Raw genomic sequence first — 17329 nt, 5'->3', positions numbered from 1 at the left:
AGCAGAAACACTCACTTCTTTAAAGCCTCTCTTAGGTTTTTGAACCTTCCCTCTGACGAAACCAACTTCTGCAGCTTGTCAATTACGGTTTTAGTCTGAGGGATAAAATAAAATACTGTTTAAAATAATATTATTTTGGAAAACACCCAGGTACAGTATAATCAACATAGTTTAAGTGATGTGTAATCTGTAATAAGCAATAATGATTCATGGAGGTCTGAGGTGTCATAACAAGCTGTTTATAATAGTGTATTGAAGTCCTAGTGCAATGATAAAATGTGTAATAATATTACTAGGACCAGGCTATGAGCCCTCAGTGAGCTGGGTGTGTGTAGTGGGAAATGTGGCCACCTGCTTGGACACTTTGAGCCAGGTCTTCTTGAGACGGAACACAGAGCTGCGGTTGAGGGAGGAGGTGATCTCCAGCACAGCATTGTAGTTATGGAGACAGCGGCAGATGTCCGCCACCGCCACCCACTTCTCCATCACCGCCACCCGTGTGGTCACATCGTCACAACGCAGGATCTCAGTGGCAATCAGGTTACTGATCTAACAGAGGCAAAACAGACAAGGAATAGCCATGTTCCTAATGTATAACAACCAAAGCCACACACTGTAATGAAAAGTGAAAATGTACAGTGGTACTATGTTGGGAGATGGGAGTTGTTGGCTGCATACATCATTGAAATGCTTTGTTGTTTTCATGATATATGGTGTCCTTTCATTCTTGTCATTCTTCATCCAGCCTTGACCAAAGAACTCTCTGTAAAACAATATTGGAAGATCAAGTAGAAAAACAATTTATTCTCATTAACACAGCATAGTTGTTGTTTAAAAATCACTGTGTGTCCCATATTGTATAGTGCATTCGGAAAGTATGCAGAGCCCTTGACTTTTTGTTACGTTACAACCTTATTCTAAATGTAATTAAATAAAACATGTTCCTCATCAATCCACACACAATGCCTCATAATGACAAAACAAACCACTTATTACAAATAAAAAAACATGACTTATTTACTAAAGTATTCAGACCCTTTGCTATGAGACTCGAAATTGAGATCCAGTGCATCCTGTTTCCATTGTTTGAGATGTTTCTACAACTTGATTGGAGTCCACCTCCTGTAAATTCAATTGATTGGACATTATTTGGAACGGCACACATCTGTCTATATAAAAGGTCCCACAGCTGACAGTGCATGTCAGAGCAAAAACTAAGCCATGAGTTCAAAGGAATTGCCCGTAGAGCTCCGAGACAGGATTGTGCCGAGGCAAAGATCTGGGGAATGGTTCCAAAATAATTCTGCAGCATTGAAGGTCCCCAAGAACACAGTGGTCTCCATCATTCTTAAATGTAAGAATTTTGGTACCACCAAGACTGAGAGCTGTCTCCCAGGTCAAAACGGAGCAATCAGGGGAGAAGGGCCTTTGTCAGGGAGGTGATCAAGAACCCGATGGTCACTCTGACATAGCTCCAGAGTCCCTCTATGGAGATGGGAGGACCTTCCAGAAGGACATCCAATCTCTGCAGCACTCCACAAATCAGGCCTTTATGGTAGAATGGCCAGATGGAAGCCAGTAAAAGGCACACGAGTGTTGCCAAAAAGCACCTAAAGACTCTCAGACCATGAGAAATAAGATTTTTTATTTATTGTTTAGCCCTTTTTCCTCCCCAATTTTTTGGTATCCAATTGGTAGTTACAATCTTGTCTCATGGCTGCAACTCCCGTACGGACTCGGGAGAGGCGACGGTCGAGAGCCGTTCGTCCTCCAAAACACAAACCAACCGCACTGCTTCTTGACACAATACCCACTTAACCCGGAAGCCAGCTGCACCAATGTGTCAGAGGAAACACCGTACACCTGGCAACCCTGTCAGCATGCACTGCGCCCGGCCTGCACGATTGGACAAGGACATCCCTGCCGGCCAAACCCTCCCCTAACCCAGACGACGATGGGCCAATTGTGCACTGCCCCATGGGTCTCCCGGCTGCGACAGAGCCTGGACTCAAACCCGGAATCTCTAGCGGCACAGCTAGCACTGTGATGCAGTGCCTTAGACCACTGAGCCACTCAGGAAGCCACCAAGATTGAACTCTTTGGCCCGAATGTCAAGCGTCACATCTAGAGGAAACCTGGCATGGTAAAGCATGGTGGTGGCAGCATCATGCTGTGGGGATGTTTTTCAGCAGTTGGGAATGGGAGACTGGTCAGGATCGAGGGAAAGATGAACAGAGCAAAGTACAGAGAGATCCTTGATGAAAACCTGCTCCAGAGCACTCAGGACTGGGGCAATGGTCACCTTCGACCAGGACAACAACCCCAAGCACACACAGCCAAGACAATGCTGGAGTGGCTTCGGGACAAGTCTCTGAATGTCCTTAATTGGCACAGCCATAGCCCGGTCTTGAACCTGATCGAACATCTCTGGAGAGACCTGAAAATAACTGTGCAGCGATGCTCCCCATCTAACCTGACATAGCTTTAGAGGATCTGCAGAGAAGAATGAGAGAAACCCAGAAGAAACTCTGCAGAGAAGAAACTCCCCAAATACAGGTGTGCCAAGCTTGTAGCGTCATACCCAAGAAGACCCAGAGGCTGTAATCACTACCAAAGGTGCTTCAACAAAGTACTGAGTAAAGGGTCTGAATATTTATGTAAATGTAATATTTCAATAATTTGCTACATTTTCTAAAAACCTGTATTTGCTTTGTCATTATGGGGTATTATCTGTAGACTGAAGACAAAAAAAAACAATTTAATATATTTTAGAATAAGGCTGTAACACTGAATACTTTCCGAATGCACTGTTATGTGTGTGTGTGTGTATCATCAGCTGTGTCACTCAGTGTCACTCACTCATATGGGATGACCTTAAAGACCAGGTGGTCCAGTAGGGTGAGCTGCTCTGCTATCTCCAGGGCAGAATGGCTCTCAAACGCTTCCGCCTTTCCTACTGACGCCTAGCACACACACAGAGCATCACCGGTAACCATTCCCAAGACATGAGGTATGAAAACTACTTCACTATATTCAAAAATTCCTGAGACACATACTTAACATACATAATGTATGTCAAGGAAAGATTGTCCTCCTTTGACTCAACTGCCATTTACACGTGCAGTCATCCCACTTACCAGCTGTGTCACCTCCTCCAGGCTGATCTGATTGTCACCTGGGTCCTCCTGTGTCAGGGTCCTAATAGACCATACAACAGAGTCAAGTATGTATTTATAATGTACGTGTTTCTCTTTACTCTGTACATAGAAGCCCTATAGAAGCGAGAGCCCATGTATTCAATAATAACAGAGTGTGTCCATAATTAATTACATTTTTTATTTCACCTTTAACCAGGTAGGCTAGTTGAGAACAAGTTCTCATTTGCAACTGGCCAAGATAAAGCAAAGCAGTTTGACACATACAACACAGAGTTACACATGGAATAAACAAACATACAATCAATAATACAGTACAAAAATCTATATACAGCATGTGCAAATGAGGTAGGATAAGAGAGGTAAGGCAATAAATAGACCAGGGTGGCGAAGTAATTACAATATAGCAATTAAACACTGGAATGGTAGGATGTGCAGAAGATGAATGTGCAAGTTGAGATACTGGGGTGCAAAGGAGCAAGATAAATAAATACAGTATGGGGATGAGGTAGATTGGATGAGCTATTTACAGATGAGCTATGGGCAGATGCAGTGATCTGTGAGCTTCTCTGACAGCTAGTGCTTAAAGCTAGTGAGGGACGAAAGAGTCTCTAGCTTCAGAGATTTTTGCAGTTCGTTCCAGTCATTGGCAGCAGAGAACTGGAAGGAGAGGCGGCCAAAGGAAGAATTGGCTTTGGGGGTGACCAGTGAGATATACCTGCTGGAGCGCGTGCTACGGGTGAGTGCTGCTATGGTGACCAGTGAGCTGAGATAAAGCGGGGCTTTACCTAGCAGAGACTTGTAGATGACCTGGAGCCAGTGGGTTTGGCGACGAGTATGAAGCGAGGGCCAGCCAACGAGAGCATACAGGTCGCAGTGGTAGGTAGTATATTGGGCTTTGGTGACAAAACGGATGGCACTGTGATAGACTGCATCCAATTTGTTGAGTAGAGTGTTGGAGGCTATTTTGTAAATTACTTCGCCGAAGTCGATAATTGGTAGGATGGTCAGTTTTACGAGGGTATGTTTGGCAGCATGAGTGAAGGATGCTTTGTTGTGAAATAGGAAGCCAATTCTACATTTGATTTTGGATTGGAGATGCTTAATGTGAGTCTGGAAGGAGAGTTTACAGTCTAACCAAACACCTAGGTATTTGTAGTTGTCAGAACCGTCCAGAGTAGTGATGCTGGACGGGCGGACATGTGCGGGCAGCGATTGGTTGAAGATCATGCATTTAATTTTAGTTGCATTTAAGAGCAGTTGGAGGCCACGGAAAGAGAGTTGTATGGCATTGCAGCTCATCTGGAGGTTAGTTAGCAGTGTCCAACGAAGGGCCAGAGGTATACAGAATGGTGTCGTCTGCGTAGAGGTGGATCAAAGAATCACCAGGAGCGAGAGCGACATGATTGATGTATACAGAGAAGAGTCCTCCGATTTGACATACTGAACTCTACTGGAGAAGTAGTTGGTGAACCAAGCGAGGCAATAATTTAAGAAACCCAGGCTGTTGAATCTGCCAATAATAATTTGGTGATTGACAGAGTCGAAAGCCTTAGCCAGGTCGATGAATACGGCTGCACAGTTATGTATCTTATAGATGGCGGTTATGATATCGTTTAGGACCCTGAGCGTGGCTGACGTGCACCCATGACCAGCTCTGAAACCAGATTGCATAGCGGAGAAGGTACGGTGAGATTCGAAATGGTCAGTAATCTGTTTGTTAACTTGGCTTTCAAAGACCTTAGAAAGGCAGGGTAGAATAGATATGTCTGTAGCAGTTTGGGTCTAGAGTGTCTCCCCCTTTGAAGAGGGGGATGACCGTGGCAGCTTTCCATTCTTTGGGAATCTCAGATGATACGAAAGAGAGGTTGCACAGGCTAGTAATAGGGGTTGCAACAATTTCGGCAGATAATTTTAGAAAGAGAGGGTCCAGACTGTCTAGCCCAGCTGATATGTAAGGGTCCAGATTTCGCCTCATAACCTGAGGAGGCGGTAGTGCCGGTAGGTACCTGATGATGTTGGCGGCTGCTTTCCTCTCCTGTGTCAGCAGCTCCGGGTCATGCATAACTTCCTCCAGGAAGGCTATCACCTTCAGCTTCAGCTCAGTGTTACTCTCAAAGTCCTTGGAGGTCACCACACACACACACACACACACACACACACACACACACACACACACACACACACACACACACACACACACACACACACACACACACACACACACACACACACACACACACACACACACACACACACACACACACACACACACACACACACGTTAACTGATTGGAAACCTGGACACTATTTGACCTTAGAAGTAATGACTATGTATCTGGAAGACTTACCTGAGAGTGTTTTGACACCCAGTGCCTCAGAACATTCAGGACTCTGTTGGTTGCAGCCCTTCGGATTACAAACTCTTTGTCCCCATTCCTCTGGTCTGTTGGGAACCCTGGGGAAAATGGATCAAATATGCCATGTAAATATCACACCTACATTTTTAATGACATATAGATTTTTTTCTCTCTCTTGAGAACAAAAACAACATTGAAGAGTTCATGCGTTTGAAAATGTGGTGTACACAAATTGTTCCATTGTGGACAAAACTGATGTTTAATACGCTGTGTACCTGTGCTAGCCAGGGACATGCGGCGGTACTTTTCCTTGGTGGGCGTGCCCTCATTGGCTCCTGCCGTGGCAATGGCGAAGGCGGAGGCTGCAGAGAGGGCACTGCGATTGTTGTTGTCCATCTCAGGGCGGCACGATGACATCACCGTGCCATTATTGTAGGAAAACAGGGAGAATTCTACAGGGAGATACAATATGGAGACAGTTATACTGGCTGTAAAATGCCATGAGATTCATTTTAGTGAACTTGATTGATGCAGTGTGATACCTTTACAATAAAGTAATGTAGGTATAAAATGGAGAGATCATAAAACAGAACTGCTGACATTATGACTGCAGTAGGACAGCCACAAAAAATATCCATTAAAGTGTCAGCTGCATCAAATGAATGCTCTTAATTGGTCTCTCACTACTACTTCAATAGGAACCGGAGGGAAATAGATGCAACTATAACCTGCTCACTGAGATTTAAGAGGTTGTTGACGACGCTTAGCAACTTAATGGATCTTACCCCAAAACGCATGATCTATTTTGGCTGTGTAATTCATATTGTGTAACAGGACAGATTTGTTCATTTATTTTGTCTCCAGTAGAGGGCAGCAACCCAAGAGCACCACATTCTATCCCGTAGTAGAGCATAGAGACCTTACATGAGGCTATGATATTCAAGATGGGTGTAGCTATATATAGCCACCAATATCAGCATAATGGAGAAATTGACTGGTTTCTCATCACACTGTCTGCACACTGACTGACAATATACAGACATTACTGTGTGATTAATGAACTAATCAAATCAGTTGAGCTTTATGATGAATTATATAAACCTGATCTGAGTCCTGTTAATGTAAATGATGTCAGATTTCTGTTCACCTTTGACTTGGTACACATTGGTACGGTCGTCTGGGAAGAGGAGGAGCTGGGTTCCTATGATAAGTTAATGGCGGTCTTCAACTATCAATCATCAATCCAAGATGGCGTAGCAGTCAGACGTCTTTGTCCTGTCGTGTCCCTTGTATATATTGTTTTACATCTTTTAAAATATTTTGCTTCTAAATACTCCTCTGCAACCCGCCTCACCCAATGTGGTGTGGATCTGCTTTTTTCTTAAAGTATTTATATTTACTTCGGATCTGGAATCCCTCAACTGAAGCAAGCCAGCCAACTACCAGCTATCAGTCAGCAAACCATTGCCAGCGGTCATCAGCTAACCTTCAGCTCGGAAAGCTCTCGCCAGTTCGAACATCGTGACGAACCAGAGCATAACGGACCTATTATTTTTATCCCCGGATTCCTACCGCAAACTGAACATTTTCATCTGGATCTTCCCAACTTTCCATCCCAGAGCAAGCACCAATTAGCTTGAAGCTAGCCTGGTCAGGGCTCCTGTGCTACCGCAGAAGCATACTCCTGGGCTACAATATCTGGACCCCTTCTACAGTCGGTACGGGGCACGGCACCCCGCAGATCCCCTACGACTGGAATACCGACATAATCTGCCCGAGGACTCCAACAGGCCCCTCAGGCTCGACGCCCACTGAAGGCCCATTCTGCTAACCAGATAGGCCTGCTAGCTACCTAGAGCTACTTGGAATCCCTACTAATTCCACGACTGGTCTATCGACGAAGAGGCAAAAACAGACTTACCCCCATCGCAACGTCCCCCAAAGGCTAACTTGCTAGCCCCTGCTATCTGCTTGCTTGCTAACCCGGTGTGCTAATTGCTAGTTTGCCGGCCCCGGTCTGCTAACTGCTAGCTTGCCTACCCGGTCTGCTAACTGCTAGCCCCTGCTAACTTCTTGCTTGCTAACCCGGTATGCTAACTGCTAGCCCCTGCTAACTGCTTGGTTGCTAACCCGGCCTGCTAACTACTAGCTTGACCCGGTCTACTAACTGCTAGCTTGCCGGCCCCGGCCTGCTAACTGCTAGCTTGCCCCGGTCTACTAACTGCTAGCTTGCCGGCCCGGTCTGTAACTGCTAGCCCCTGCTAACTGCTTGCTTGCTAACCCGGCCTGCTAACTGCTAGCTTGTTTAGCCCCGGCCTACTAACTATTAGCTTGTTAGCATCGGCCTGCTAACTGTCTGAATCGCCGTGTCCCCAGTCAGCCCAACCACTCACTGGACCCATATGTTCACTTGGCTACACATGCTTCTCTCTAATATCAATATGCCTCGTCCATTACTGTCCTGGTTAGTGATTACTGTCTTATTTCACTGTAGAGCCTCTAGCCCTGCTCAATATGCCTTAACCAACCATGTTGTTCCACCTCCTACATATGCGATGACATCACCTGGTTTAAACATCTCTAGAGACTATTGATCCCGGTGGACTCTCTTGTGGAATTCTGTTTTTTGTTCTTGTTTGTTTGTTTTTGAGTATCTTTTGAGGCTTTTTGTGCTATACCTTCCACCTTGTGGATTTACCTTTTTTGTCTTGGAGGATTACCTTTGTTCTTGTGGAATTCCTTTTGAGGTTGTGGAGTTACATGTTTTCCTGAAGAACTTCACTTTTTACTTAATTAAATACACCGTCTCAAGTACTGCTGTGTCTGCTTCATCTTCTGGGTTCTGCCGACTATTCGTGGCTCAGTTGGTTAAGTGACTGTTTCTCACTCCGGAGATCCGGGTTCATAACCGGGTCCTGACAGCAACAAAGCATTTTTCACTCATGTTGCCAAACATACCCTCGTAAAACTGACCATCCTACCGATCCTCCACTTTGGTGATGTCATCTATAAAATAGCCTCCAACACTCTACTCAACAAATTGGATGCAATCTATCACAGTGCCATCCGTTTTGTCACCAAAGCCCCATACACTACCCACCATTGCGACCTGTACTCTCTCGTTGGTTCGCCCTCGCTTCATACTCATCGCCAAACCCACTGGCTACAGGTTATCTACAAGTCTCTGCTTGGTAAAGCCCCGCATTATCTCAGCTCACTGGTCACCATAGCAGCACCCACTCGTAGCACGCGCTCCAGCAGGTATATCTCACTGGTCACCCCCAAAGCCAATTCCTCCTTTGGTCGTCTTTCCTTCCAGTTCTCTGCTGCCTGTTCTCTGCATGACTGGAACAAATTGCAAAAATCTCTGAAGCTGGAGACTCCCATCTCCCTCACTAGCTTTAAGCACCAGCTGTCAGAGCAGCTCACAGATCACTTCACCTGTACATGAACCCATGGAGGTACGGGCCACACATCCCCGCAGCAGAATGGCATCACCGGAGACAGCTGATGCTCTGTTCCCATTGCGGCTAGGAGGGGGCACCAGCTTCAGTGGTGTCCAGCACTTTCCAGGCTGGGGTCCACTAGAACAGCCCCATGACCTTCTGTCTCCCAGGGTAGGCGTGAGTATTCAATTATCATTCTCCGCCAAACCCTTTCTGGTTCCCATTTTGCTGGCTGTCCCTCAAGGGTTGTTTCTACAGCTCTAGTGGACTCCGGTGCCATGGGGAACTTTATCGACCAGGCCCTCGCCTCCTCCCTGAACCTAACTTCATACCCACTCGCCTTTCCTTTCCAAGTACTGGATATGCATCCATTGGGATCCGGCATAATTACGCACGCCACAGCACCACTCACCCTCACCGTGGGACCCAAGCACAAGGAAAGCCTTCCCTTCCTCATCACTCATCGTTGACCTGTACACAAAGTCCTTCTCGGCCTCTTGTGGCTCCAACTTCATAACCCAACCATGTCTTGGTCAAAGATGACAATCACCAGAGCACCTGCTTTCCCGCACCCTGTGGTTCCACATTGGTGGAGGGCCCTGTGAGTGTCCTCCAGCCCATCAATCGATCCTCCCGTATCGTTGGCCCTGTGTTTTGGGACATAGATGTGAATATCTGCCAGGGTCTGGAGAGGGAGGGCATCTCCAGATGGCATCTATGTCCCCACGTTGGTGAGAGATTGGCTGTTGATCTGGGCACACATCCCTCTCCTATGGACAGCCAGATATCACCCGCACCACCCAATCGCTTTCCAATAAATACTGGTGACTCACTTTGGCGCAGGACGTCACCCACTATGTCAAGTCATGTACTCAATTTAAATGTTCCCAGCATGCTCCAGCAGGGAAACTACTTCACCTTCCTGTGCTTCAGCAGCCTTGGTCACATCTGTCCATAGACTCTTTAACGTATCTCCTTTCCGATGGGTTTTACCACTATTCTGGTTGTTGACAGATTCTCTAAATCCTGTTTTATCCCTCTCTGGTCTACCTAACACTCTCCATGTCACCGAGGCACTAGTCCAGCAGGTTTTCCGGCACTATGACTTTCCGGAGGACAACATTTCCAACCGTGGTCTACAATTCATGTCGCGTGTCTGGAAAGTTTTTATGGAGAAGCTGGGGGCCACGGTCAGCCTGGGTATCGACCTCAGTCTAACGGGCAGGTGGAAAAGACCAACAAGGAGCTAGGGAGGTTCCTAAGGAAACACTGCCAGGACCGGCAGGTGGAGTGGGTCCGGTTACTTCCCTGGGCGGAATATGCTCACTTCGTCACTCCTCCAACGGGCTGACTCCCTTCCAGTGTGTCCTGGGATGTCAGTCGACCCTGACTCTGTGGACTCCAAGCCAGACAGAGGCCCCTTCAGTGGATGAATGGTTCTGGCATCAGGACCAGTGAGGCTCCCGTGTTCCATCCTGGTGATCACATCTTGCTCTCAACCAGAAACTTCCCGCTCTACCTGCCCTGGTGGAAGCTGAGACCCCAGTTTGTGGGGCCCATCAAAGTCCTCCGGAGGGTCATTGAGGTAACCTATCATTTAGAACTCCCTACCAACTACCAGATCTCACCCTCCTTTCATGTTTCCCTCAGGCTGGTGGTTCTTGGCTGCTGCCATCTCCAGTGACACCCCTCCCTCCCCTGTACATCGAGGGGACACCCACCTACGCTGTTATGTCCCTTCTGGACTCCTGACGTCGTGGGGGTCGGCTCCAGTACTTGGTGGACTGGGAAGGGTATGGTCCTGAGGAGTGCTCTCGGGGGTACTGCTCTCTCTGGCGGTCGATGTCACCAGTCTACTAACCACCGGTCCTGGCAACCTACATTGCACACATAGACTCTCCCTTCATAGAGTCTTTAGGCAGTTTTGGTTACGTTCAGTATGCTTCTCCTGTTTTGTATTTTTGTAATGTTGATTTTTAAACGTTTGGCAACTGCTTCGTGACTCCCTGTGTATACGTAACAACAATACACAAATACAATAAAATACAATGTGTGTGGACCTCCACATCCGGCTTCTTCACCTGTGTGATCGTGAGACCAATTAATTCCAATCGACTGATTTCCTTAACTGTAAGTAAAAATAAAAAAAATTCAGTGTACATATGATGTGGTTGAAACGGTATGTAAACATCAGTGTTCAATGACTATGGACCTAGGGCAGCAGTATCTACGGTGCAGGGTAGAGTACTTAAAGGCAATTTTTCGGTTGCCTGTAACTTCAACTTTTTTTTCAAGTGCATGCCAGAATAGCAGCAATAGCTGCTCAGTGAAACTACAGTTGGTAAGTACTGACTGTATTTTGACATTAAGCTGGAAAAGTTGGTGAATGGCTTCCTGGGCTTGAAAGAGAATTGTCATATTCAACATGTCCTGTAAAGACAGATTCTGGTTCAAGACTCAACCAACGGACGGTGTGAGTGGTGGCAAACTTGACGACTTGAGGGCAGTGGGTTCTGAACAACAAAGGTATACGAAAACTTTTGTGGTGGAATTATACCACAACCCAAAAAAAGCACTTTGGCGAATGGAAGGGGCATGTGCTCTGCACAGGTAGAGCCTTAGACCGGAGGGGATGGCTGAAGTTTTATAGGCTCCATACCAATTGTGCTAATATTGTTTTTTCATGTTTGTAACTTATTTTGTACATAATGTTTCTGCCACTGTCTTATGACCAAAAAGAGCTTCTGGATATCAGAACAGTGATTACTCACCTTTTTTGAGTCAGATGCAAAGGATTTACTGCGGCTCCCAGAACCAAATCCCAGTCATTCACATGAAGAGCAGACCCTGATACAGGAGCCGCAGATCTGGGTGCCTTGAGAATTTGTCAGCGAGTAGGTAACCCGCCTCTACCATCCGTCCTATTGGCTAACGTGCAATCATTGGAAAATGAACTAGATAAGCTCCATTCGAGACTATCCTACCAAAGGGGCATTAAAAACTGATATCTTATGTCTCACAGAGTCATTGCTGAACGACGACATGGATAATATACAGTTGGCTGGGTTTTCAGTGCATGGGCAAGACAGAACAGCTACCTCCGGTAAGACGAGGGGTGGTGGTCTGTGTCTATATGTAAATAACAGCTGGTGCGCAATCTCTAATATTAAGGAAGCCTCAAGGTTTTGCTGGCCATGAGGTAGAGTACCTCATGATAAGCTGTAAACCTCACTTTTTAACGAGAGAGTTTTCATCTATATTTTTGCAGCTGTCTATTTCCCACTACAAACCAATGCAGAAGTGCCGCTCCTTGTGGCCGGGGGACTTTAATGTAGGAAAACTTAAATCTGTTTTACCTAATATCTATCAGCATGTCACATGTGCAACCAGAGGGGAAAAAACTCTAGACCACCTTTACTCCACACACAGAGACCTGTACAAAGCTCTCCCTCGCCCTGCATTTAGCAAATCTGACCATAACTCTATCCTCCTGATTCCTGCTTACAAGCAAAAACTAGAGCAGGAAGTACCAGTGACTCGCTCAATATGGAAGTGGTCAGATGACGCAGATACTAAGCTACATGACCGCTTTGCTAGCACAGACTGGAATATGTTCCGGGATTCATCCGATGGCATTGAGGAGTATACCACATGAGTAATCGGCTTCATTAATAAATATATCAATGACATTGTCCCCACAGTGTTCGTACGTACTAGAAGCCATGGATTACAGGCAACATCTGCACTGAGCTAAAGGCTAGACGCTTATAAGAAATCTCACTATGAACCATGTAACAGGCAAAGCGTTAATACAGGATGAAGATTGAATCTTACTACACCGGCTCAGACGCTTGTCGGATATGGCAGGGCTTGCAAACTCTTACAGATTACAAAGGGAAGCCGAGCTGCCCAGTGACACAAGCCTACCAGTCAAGCTAAATCACTTCTATGCAAGAAACAATGAAGCATGCATGAGAGCACAAGTTGTTCCGGACGACTGTGTGATCAAGCTCTCTGTCGCCAATGTGAGTAAGAACTTTAAACAGGTCAACATTCACAAGGCCGCAGGGCCTGACGGATTACCAGGATGTGTGCTCAGAGCATGCGCTGACCAACTGGAAAGTGTCTTCACTGACATTTTCAACCTCTCCCTGACCGAGTCTATAATACCTATATGTTCCAAGCAGACCACCATAGTCCCTGTGCCCAGGGACCACCATAGCACTCACATATGTAGCCATGAAGTGCTTTGAAAGGCTGGTCATGTCTCACATCAACACCATCATCCCAGAAACCCTAGACCCATTCCAATTCTCATACAGCCCCAACAGATCCACAGATGACGCAATCTGTATTGCACTCCACACTGCCCTTTCCCACCTGAACAAAAGGAACATGAGACTGCTGTTCATGGACTATAATACGTTCATCAACATAGTGCCCTCAAAGCTCATCACTCAGCTAAGGACCCTGGGACTAAACACCTTCCTCTGCAACTGGATCCTGGACTTCCTGACAGGCTGCCCCCAGGTGGTGAGGGTAGGCAACAACACATCTGCCACACTGATCCTCAACACGGGGGCCCCTCAGAGGTGCATGCTTAGTCCCCTCCTGTACTCCCTGTCTACCCATGACTGCGTGGCCAAGCATGACTCCAACACCGTCATTAAGTTTGCAGACGACACAACAATGGTAGGCCTGGTCACCAACAACGATGAGACAGCCTATAGGGAGGAGGTCAGAGACCTGTCAGTGTGGTGCCAGGACAACAACCTCTCCCTCAAATTGAGGGCTTCGAGCAGGTTGAGGGCTTTAAGTTCCTTGGTGTCCACATCACCAACAAACTATCATGGTCCAAACACATCAAGACAATCGTGAAGAGGGCACGACAACACCTAAATCCCCTCAGGAGAATGAAAATATTTGCCATGGGTCCTCAGATCCTCAAAAGGTTCTACAGCTGCACAATCGAGAGCATCCTTACTGGTTGCATCACTGCCTGGTATGGCAACTGCTCGGCATCTGCCTGCGAGGCGTTACAGAGGGTAGTGCATACGGCCCAGTACATCACTGTGGCTAAGCTTCCTGCCATCCAAGACCTCTATACCAGGCGTTGTCAGAGAAAGGCCCTAAAAATTGTCTAGGACCAAAAGGCTCATTTAAAGCTTCTACTCCCAAGGCATAAGACTGCTGAACAGTTCATCAAATGGCTACCCGGACTATTTACATTGACCCCCTTTTTTTACGCTGCTGCTGTTCTCTGTTTATTATCTATGCATGGTCCCTTTAGCCCTACCTACATGTACATATGACCTCAATTACTAACCCATACCCCGGCACATAACCCATACCCCGGCACATTGACTCGGTACCGGTACCCCCATATATAGCCTCGTTGTTGTTATTTTATTGTGTTACTTTTTTTCCTTTAGTTTATTTAGCAAATATTTTCCTACTCTGCATTGTTAGTTAAGGGCTTGTAAGTAAACATTTCACCATAAGGTCTACACTTGTTGTATTCGGCGCATGTAAAACATTTGATTTGATTTGATCTGTGTACGTGCCTGGAGCAGGGACAGACAACAAAAGCCTTCTTCACTGACTGTTTTGTACTAAAACAATCTCGTTACCGGGGGCGGCAGGCTGGGAAACACACTCATGCTGTAGTTGCTATGACACAAGTATCCCCAACACCTACTCATTCCTAGAGCTGGCTTTCCCAGCATGTTCTTATTCTCGCCACGGAATTACAGTCTGCATGAATTTTATCTTGTGTGGCGGAGTTCATTGAACACAAAGTTTAGCATTCTTTGAGTGTATGCACATTGACAATTGAATAAGCGTAGAAAATACTTTATCTCTATCATGTTTGACTATTTCTAATAAAGACAGAGATAGAGGATATAACATAAATAGGGAAAATGCATATAAAAGTAACAATGAAAATGGGTGCTTTGATTTCTTAATTGTGACTCTGTTTCCCATGTAAAACAGGAGAGCATATTTAAGTTCTTGATAAATATGGCATTTTGGCTGAGGGGAGGACGCAGGTGGCATGCCAGCATGTGATCCAGGTGCTCTGGTATTATGGCACTGAGTGATAATGACACCACTGTGCAGTCTAGGACACAATGTACCTGAAGAGTTTTTGCATTTCAAGTTTTTGGGGGTGGTTGGCGACTTGATAGGAGACGTTTCTGGGTCTGCGTCATCGCTCTGGTTTTGGTCAATGTCACTTTCCTCCGGAACTGAAATATCTACAGTACACCAAGTGCAAAACAGGTCAGTACATACCACTTTCTAGACATGTCATGATTCAAATCCTGAGCTATATTCCTTTTAAGAAGCACCAATAAGGACATAACACCCCATCCCCCCCACTGCCCCTTAGCTGGATTACCTTGTTTAGACACAATGGTCTCCTCTGCCTTGTCTGTCTTGCCCTCTCCCTCGTCAGGGATCTTACTGGTGATGGGGCTGGTGACATAAAGCTTATTGATGTCCAGGGTGGTCTTGCTGAAGGGGGACATGGAGGAGTACATGCTTGCATAGCCGTTGGAGGAGCAGCTAAGGGCAGCCAGGTCCAGAGCCTTGCCCCCAGTGATGATGGGGATGTTGAGGGAGAGTTTACGGCGGCGGTTGGGGGATGATGTCTTGGTGATGGCCAGGGGAGGGGGGGAGGAAAACTTACGGCTAGCCCTGGGGGATTTGGGAGGCTCCCCATATAGGAGTTTATTGTTCTGACTGCTGGCGAAGAACAACTCCAGCGATCTGCAGCAGTAAAAAACAACACATTTTATTATAGTCAGAAGGATGTACTGTAGCTATGTACTTTAGCACTTCAGTGTGTTGCAAATAACAAGGAGATCAGAATGATCCATGTCTTTCTGTCTTGTATTCATAGTCCTGTGTGGCTCAGTTGGTAGAGCATGGCACTTGCAGTGCCAGGCTTGTGTGTTCGATTCCCACGGGGGACCAGTACGAATGAAAATGTTTGCACTCACTACTGTAAGTCGCTCTGGATAAGTGTCTACTAAAATGTAAATAATTCAATACATTGTCAACAGCAGAATGGTGCTTCTGCAGTCGTGCTTGTCTTTTTTGTTGCTGAAAACCTCTCCCACTCACTGCCACCCTCCTTGCGACCTCACGGGTTCCCATAAATAGCACAGCGAGTGACAGAGCAAATAGCCATGCTGCTGACACAAGCATCAGAGTGGCGGTGGCTTACAGAGACATGACAGGCTCCACATGAAAACATGCTGCATGGTGTGGGCATGGGGAGGGAGCTCCCCCTGATATGAGCCTGGGAGCTAGGCTCACTCTCCCGGGCCGGAGAAAGGGTCTGCTCTGCTCTGGTCGACAACATGCACCATAAATATTTCATACTATATATCCTCTGCAGAACAGAGAGGGTGGGGTCCTGCAGCAGAGAGGCCAGTTGCTAAGGTGACAGCGACAAAGCCCTGCTGAGACGCTCTTAGGCAGGCAGAAGAAGAGGCTGGGCCCAATTACTGCCTTCTCACACAGAACACACACCAACCACACTGACACACACAGACATGACCTCTACCCAGCTCTCCTCACCTCACCTTCCATCACACATACAGGCATGACCTCTACCCAGCTCTCCTCACCTCACCTTCCATCACACACACAGACATGACCTCTACCCAGCTCTCCTCACCTCACCTTCCATCACACACACAGACATGACCTCTACCCAGCTCTCCTCACCTCACCTTCCATCACACACACATGCAGGCACGCAGACACACAAACACGCGCCCACACACCCACCCACACACACACACAGTAAAGAAGTAATACTGTGGGCTGTGGAAAAAGAGCTGTGAGGAGATCAGTGGTGGGCTAGAGGAGAGAGAGGCAGCCAGAGGAGGCCAGAGGCTGCTGGGCCTGTCAGGGGATGTTATCATCACCAGCCCTAACTACAGCCCTCTTTACTGTGTAGGGGCCATGGCCATGCAAAAACACTGACAATGTATCATCTTTAAACAGCACTGGGCATGAGATAGATTTAGAGATTTCTCTGACTGTGTTGGTCAAAGTCTAGGCTAAATGGTAAAGCAGTAGCAGCTCTTTTATGGCCTTACCGGGCTGGGATGGCACTGATGGGCTTTTTGTAGATAGTGATGAGCTTGTCCAGCACCACATCGGCGCTGGTGAACACGCGGTAGGAATGCAGGAAGGTGTTGAGGAAGTCGATCGAGAGGAAGCGCAGGTCGGTCAATCTCTCTAGAAGTCTTTCCACACTGGCATAGCGGATCTGCAGCACCTTACATGAGTTCATCATCTTACTGAAACGGATGTCCACGTCATCGCAGTACAGGCTGGCGTCAGACCTGCT

At 46.8% G+C, this 17329-nt stretch overlaps 1 protein-coding gene across 1 annotated transcript in view; it reads right to left on the bottom strand.

The window, feature by feature from the left end:
* Positions 1–17329, bottom strand: part of rasgrf1 (Ras protein specific guanine nucleotide releasing factor 1) — a 32596-nt gene that overhangs the window by 2815 nt on the left and 12452 nt on the right. The window contains exons 14-24 of the mRNA XM_046350978.1: positions 17076–17324; positions 15362–15732; positions 15099–15218; positions 5791–5967; positions 5507–5613; positions 5165–5277; positions 3138–3198; positions 2860–2963; positions 679–763; positions 352–549; positions 16–95 (exon numbers count right to left, since the gene is read on the bottom strand). Of these exons, the coding sequence (XP_046206934.1) occupies positions 16–95; positions 352–549; positions 679–763; positions 2860–2963; positions 3138–3198; positions 5165–5277; positions 5507–5613; positions 5791–5967; positions 15099–15218; positions 15362–15732; positions 17076–17324 (1665 nt within the window). The remainder of the gene's footprint in view (positions 1–15; positions 96–351; positions 550–678; positions 764–2859; positions 2964–3137; positions 3199–5164; positions 5278–5506; positions 5614–5790; positions 5968–15098; positions 15219–15361; positions 15733–17075; positions 17325–17329) is intronic.

The sequence above is a fragment of the Oncorhynchus gorbuscha genome, linkage group LG01 (assembly GCF_021184085.1).
Source record: "Oncorhynchus gorbuscha isolate QuinsamMale2020 ecotype Even-year linkage group LG01, OgorEven_v1.0, whole genome shotgun sequence".
Classification (NCBI taxonomy): Eukaryota; Metazoa; Chordata; class Actinopteri; order Salmoniformes; family Salmonidae; genus Oncorhynchus; species Oncorhynchus gorbuscha.
Note: the sequence above shows the minus strand (reverse complement) of the source record. Positions and strands in the feature narration are given on the sequence as shown.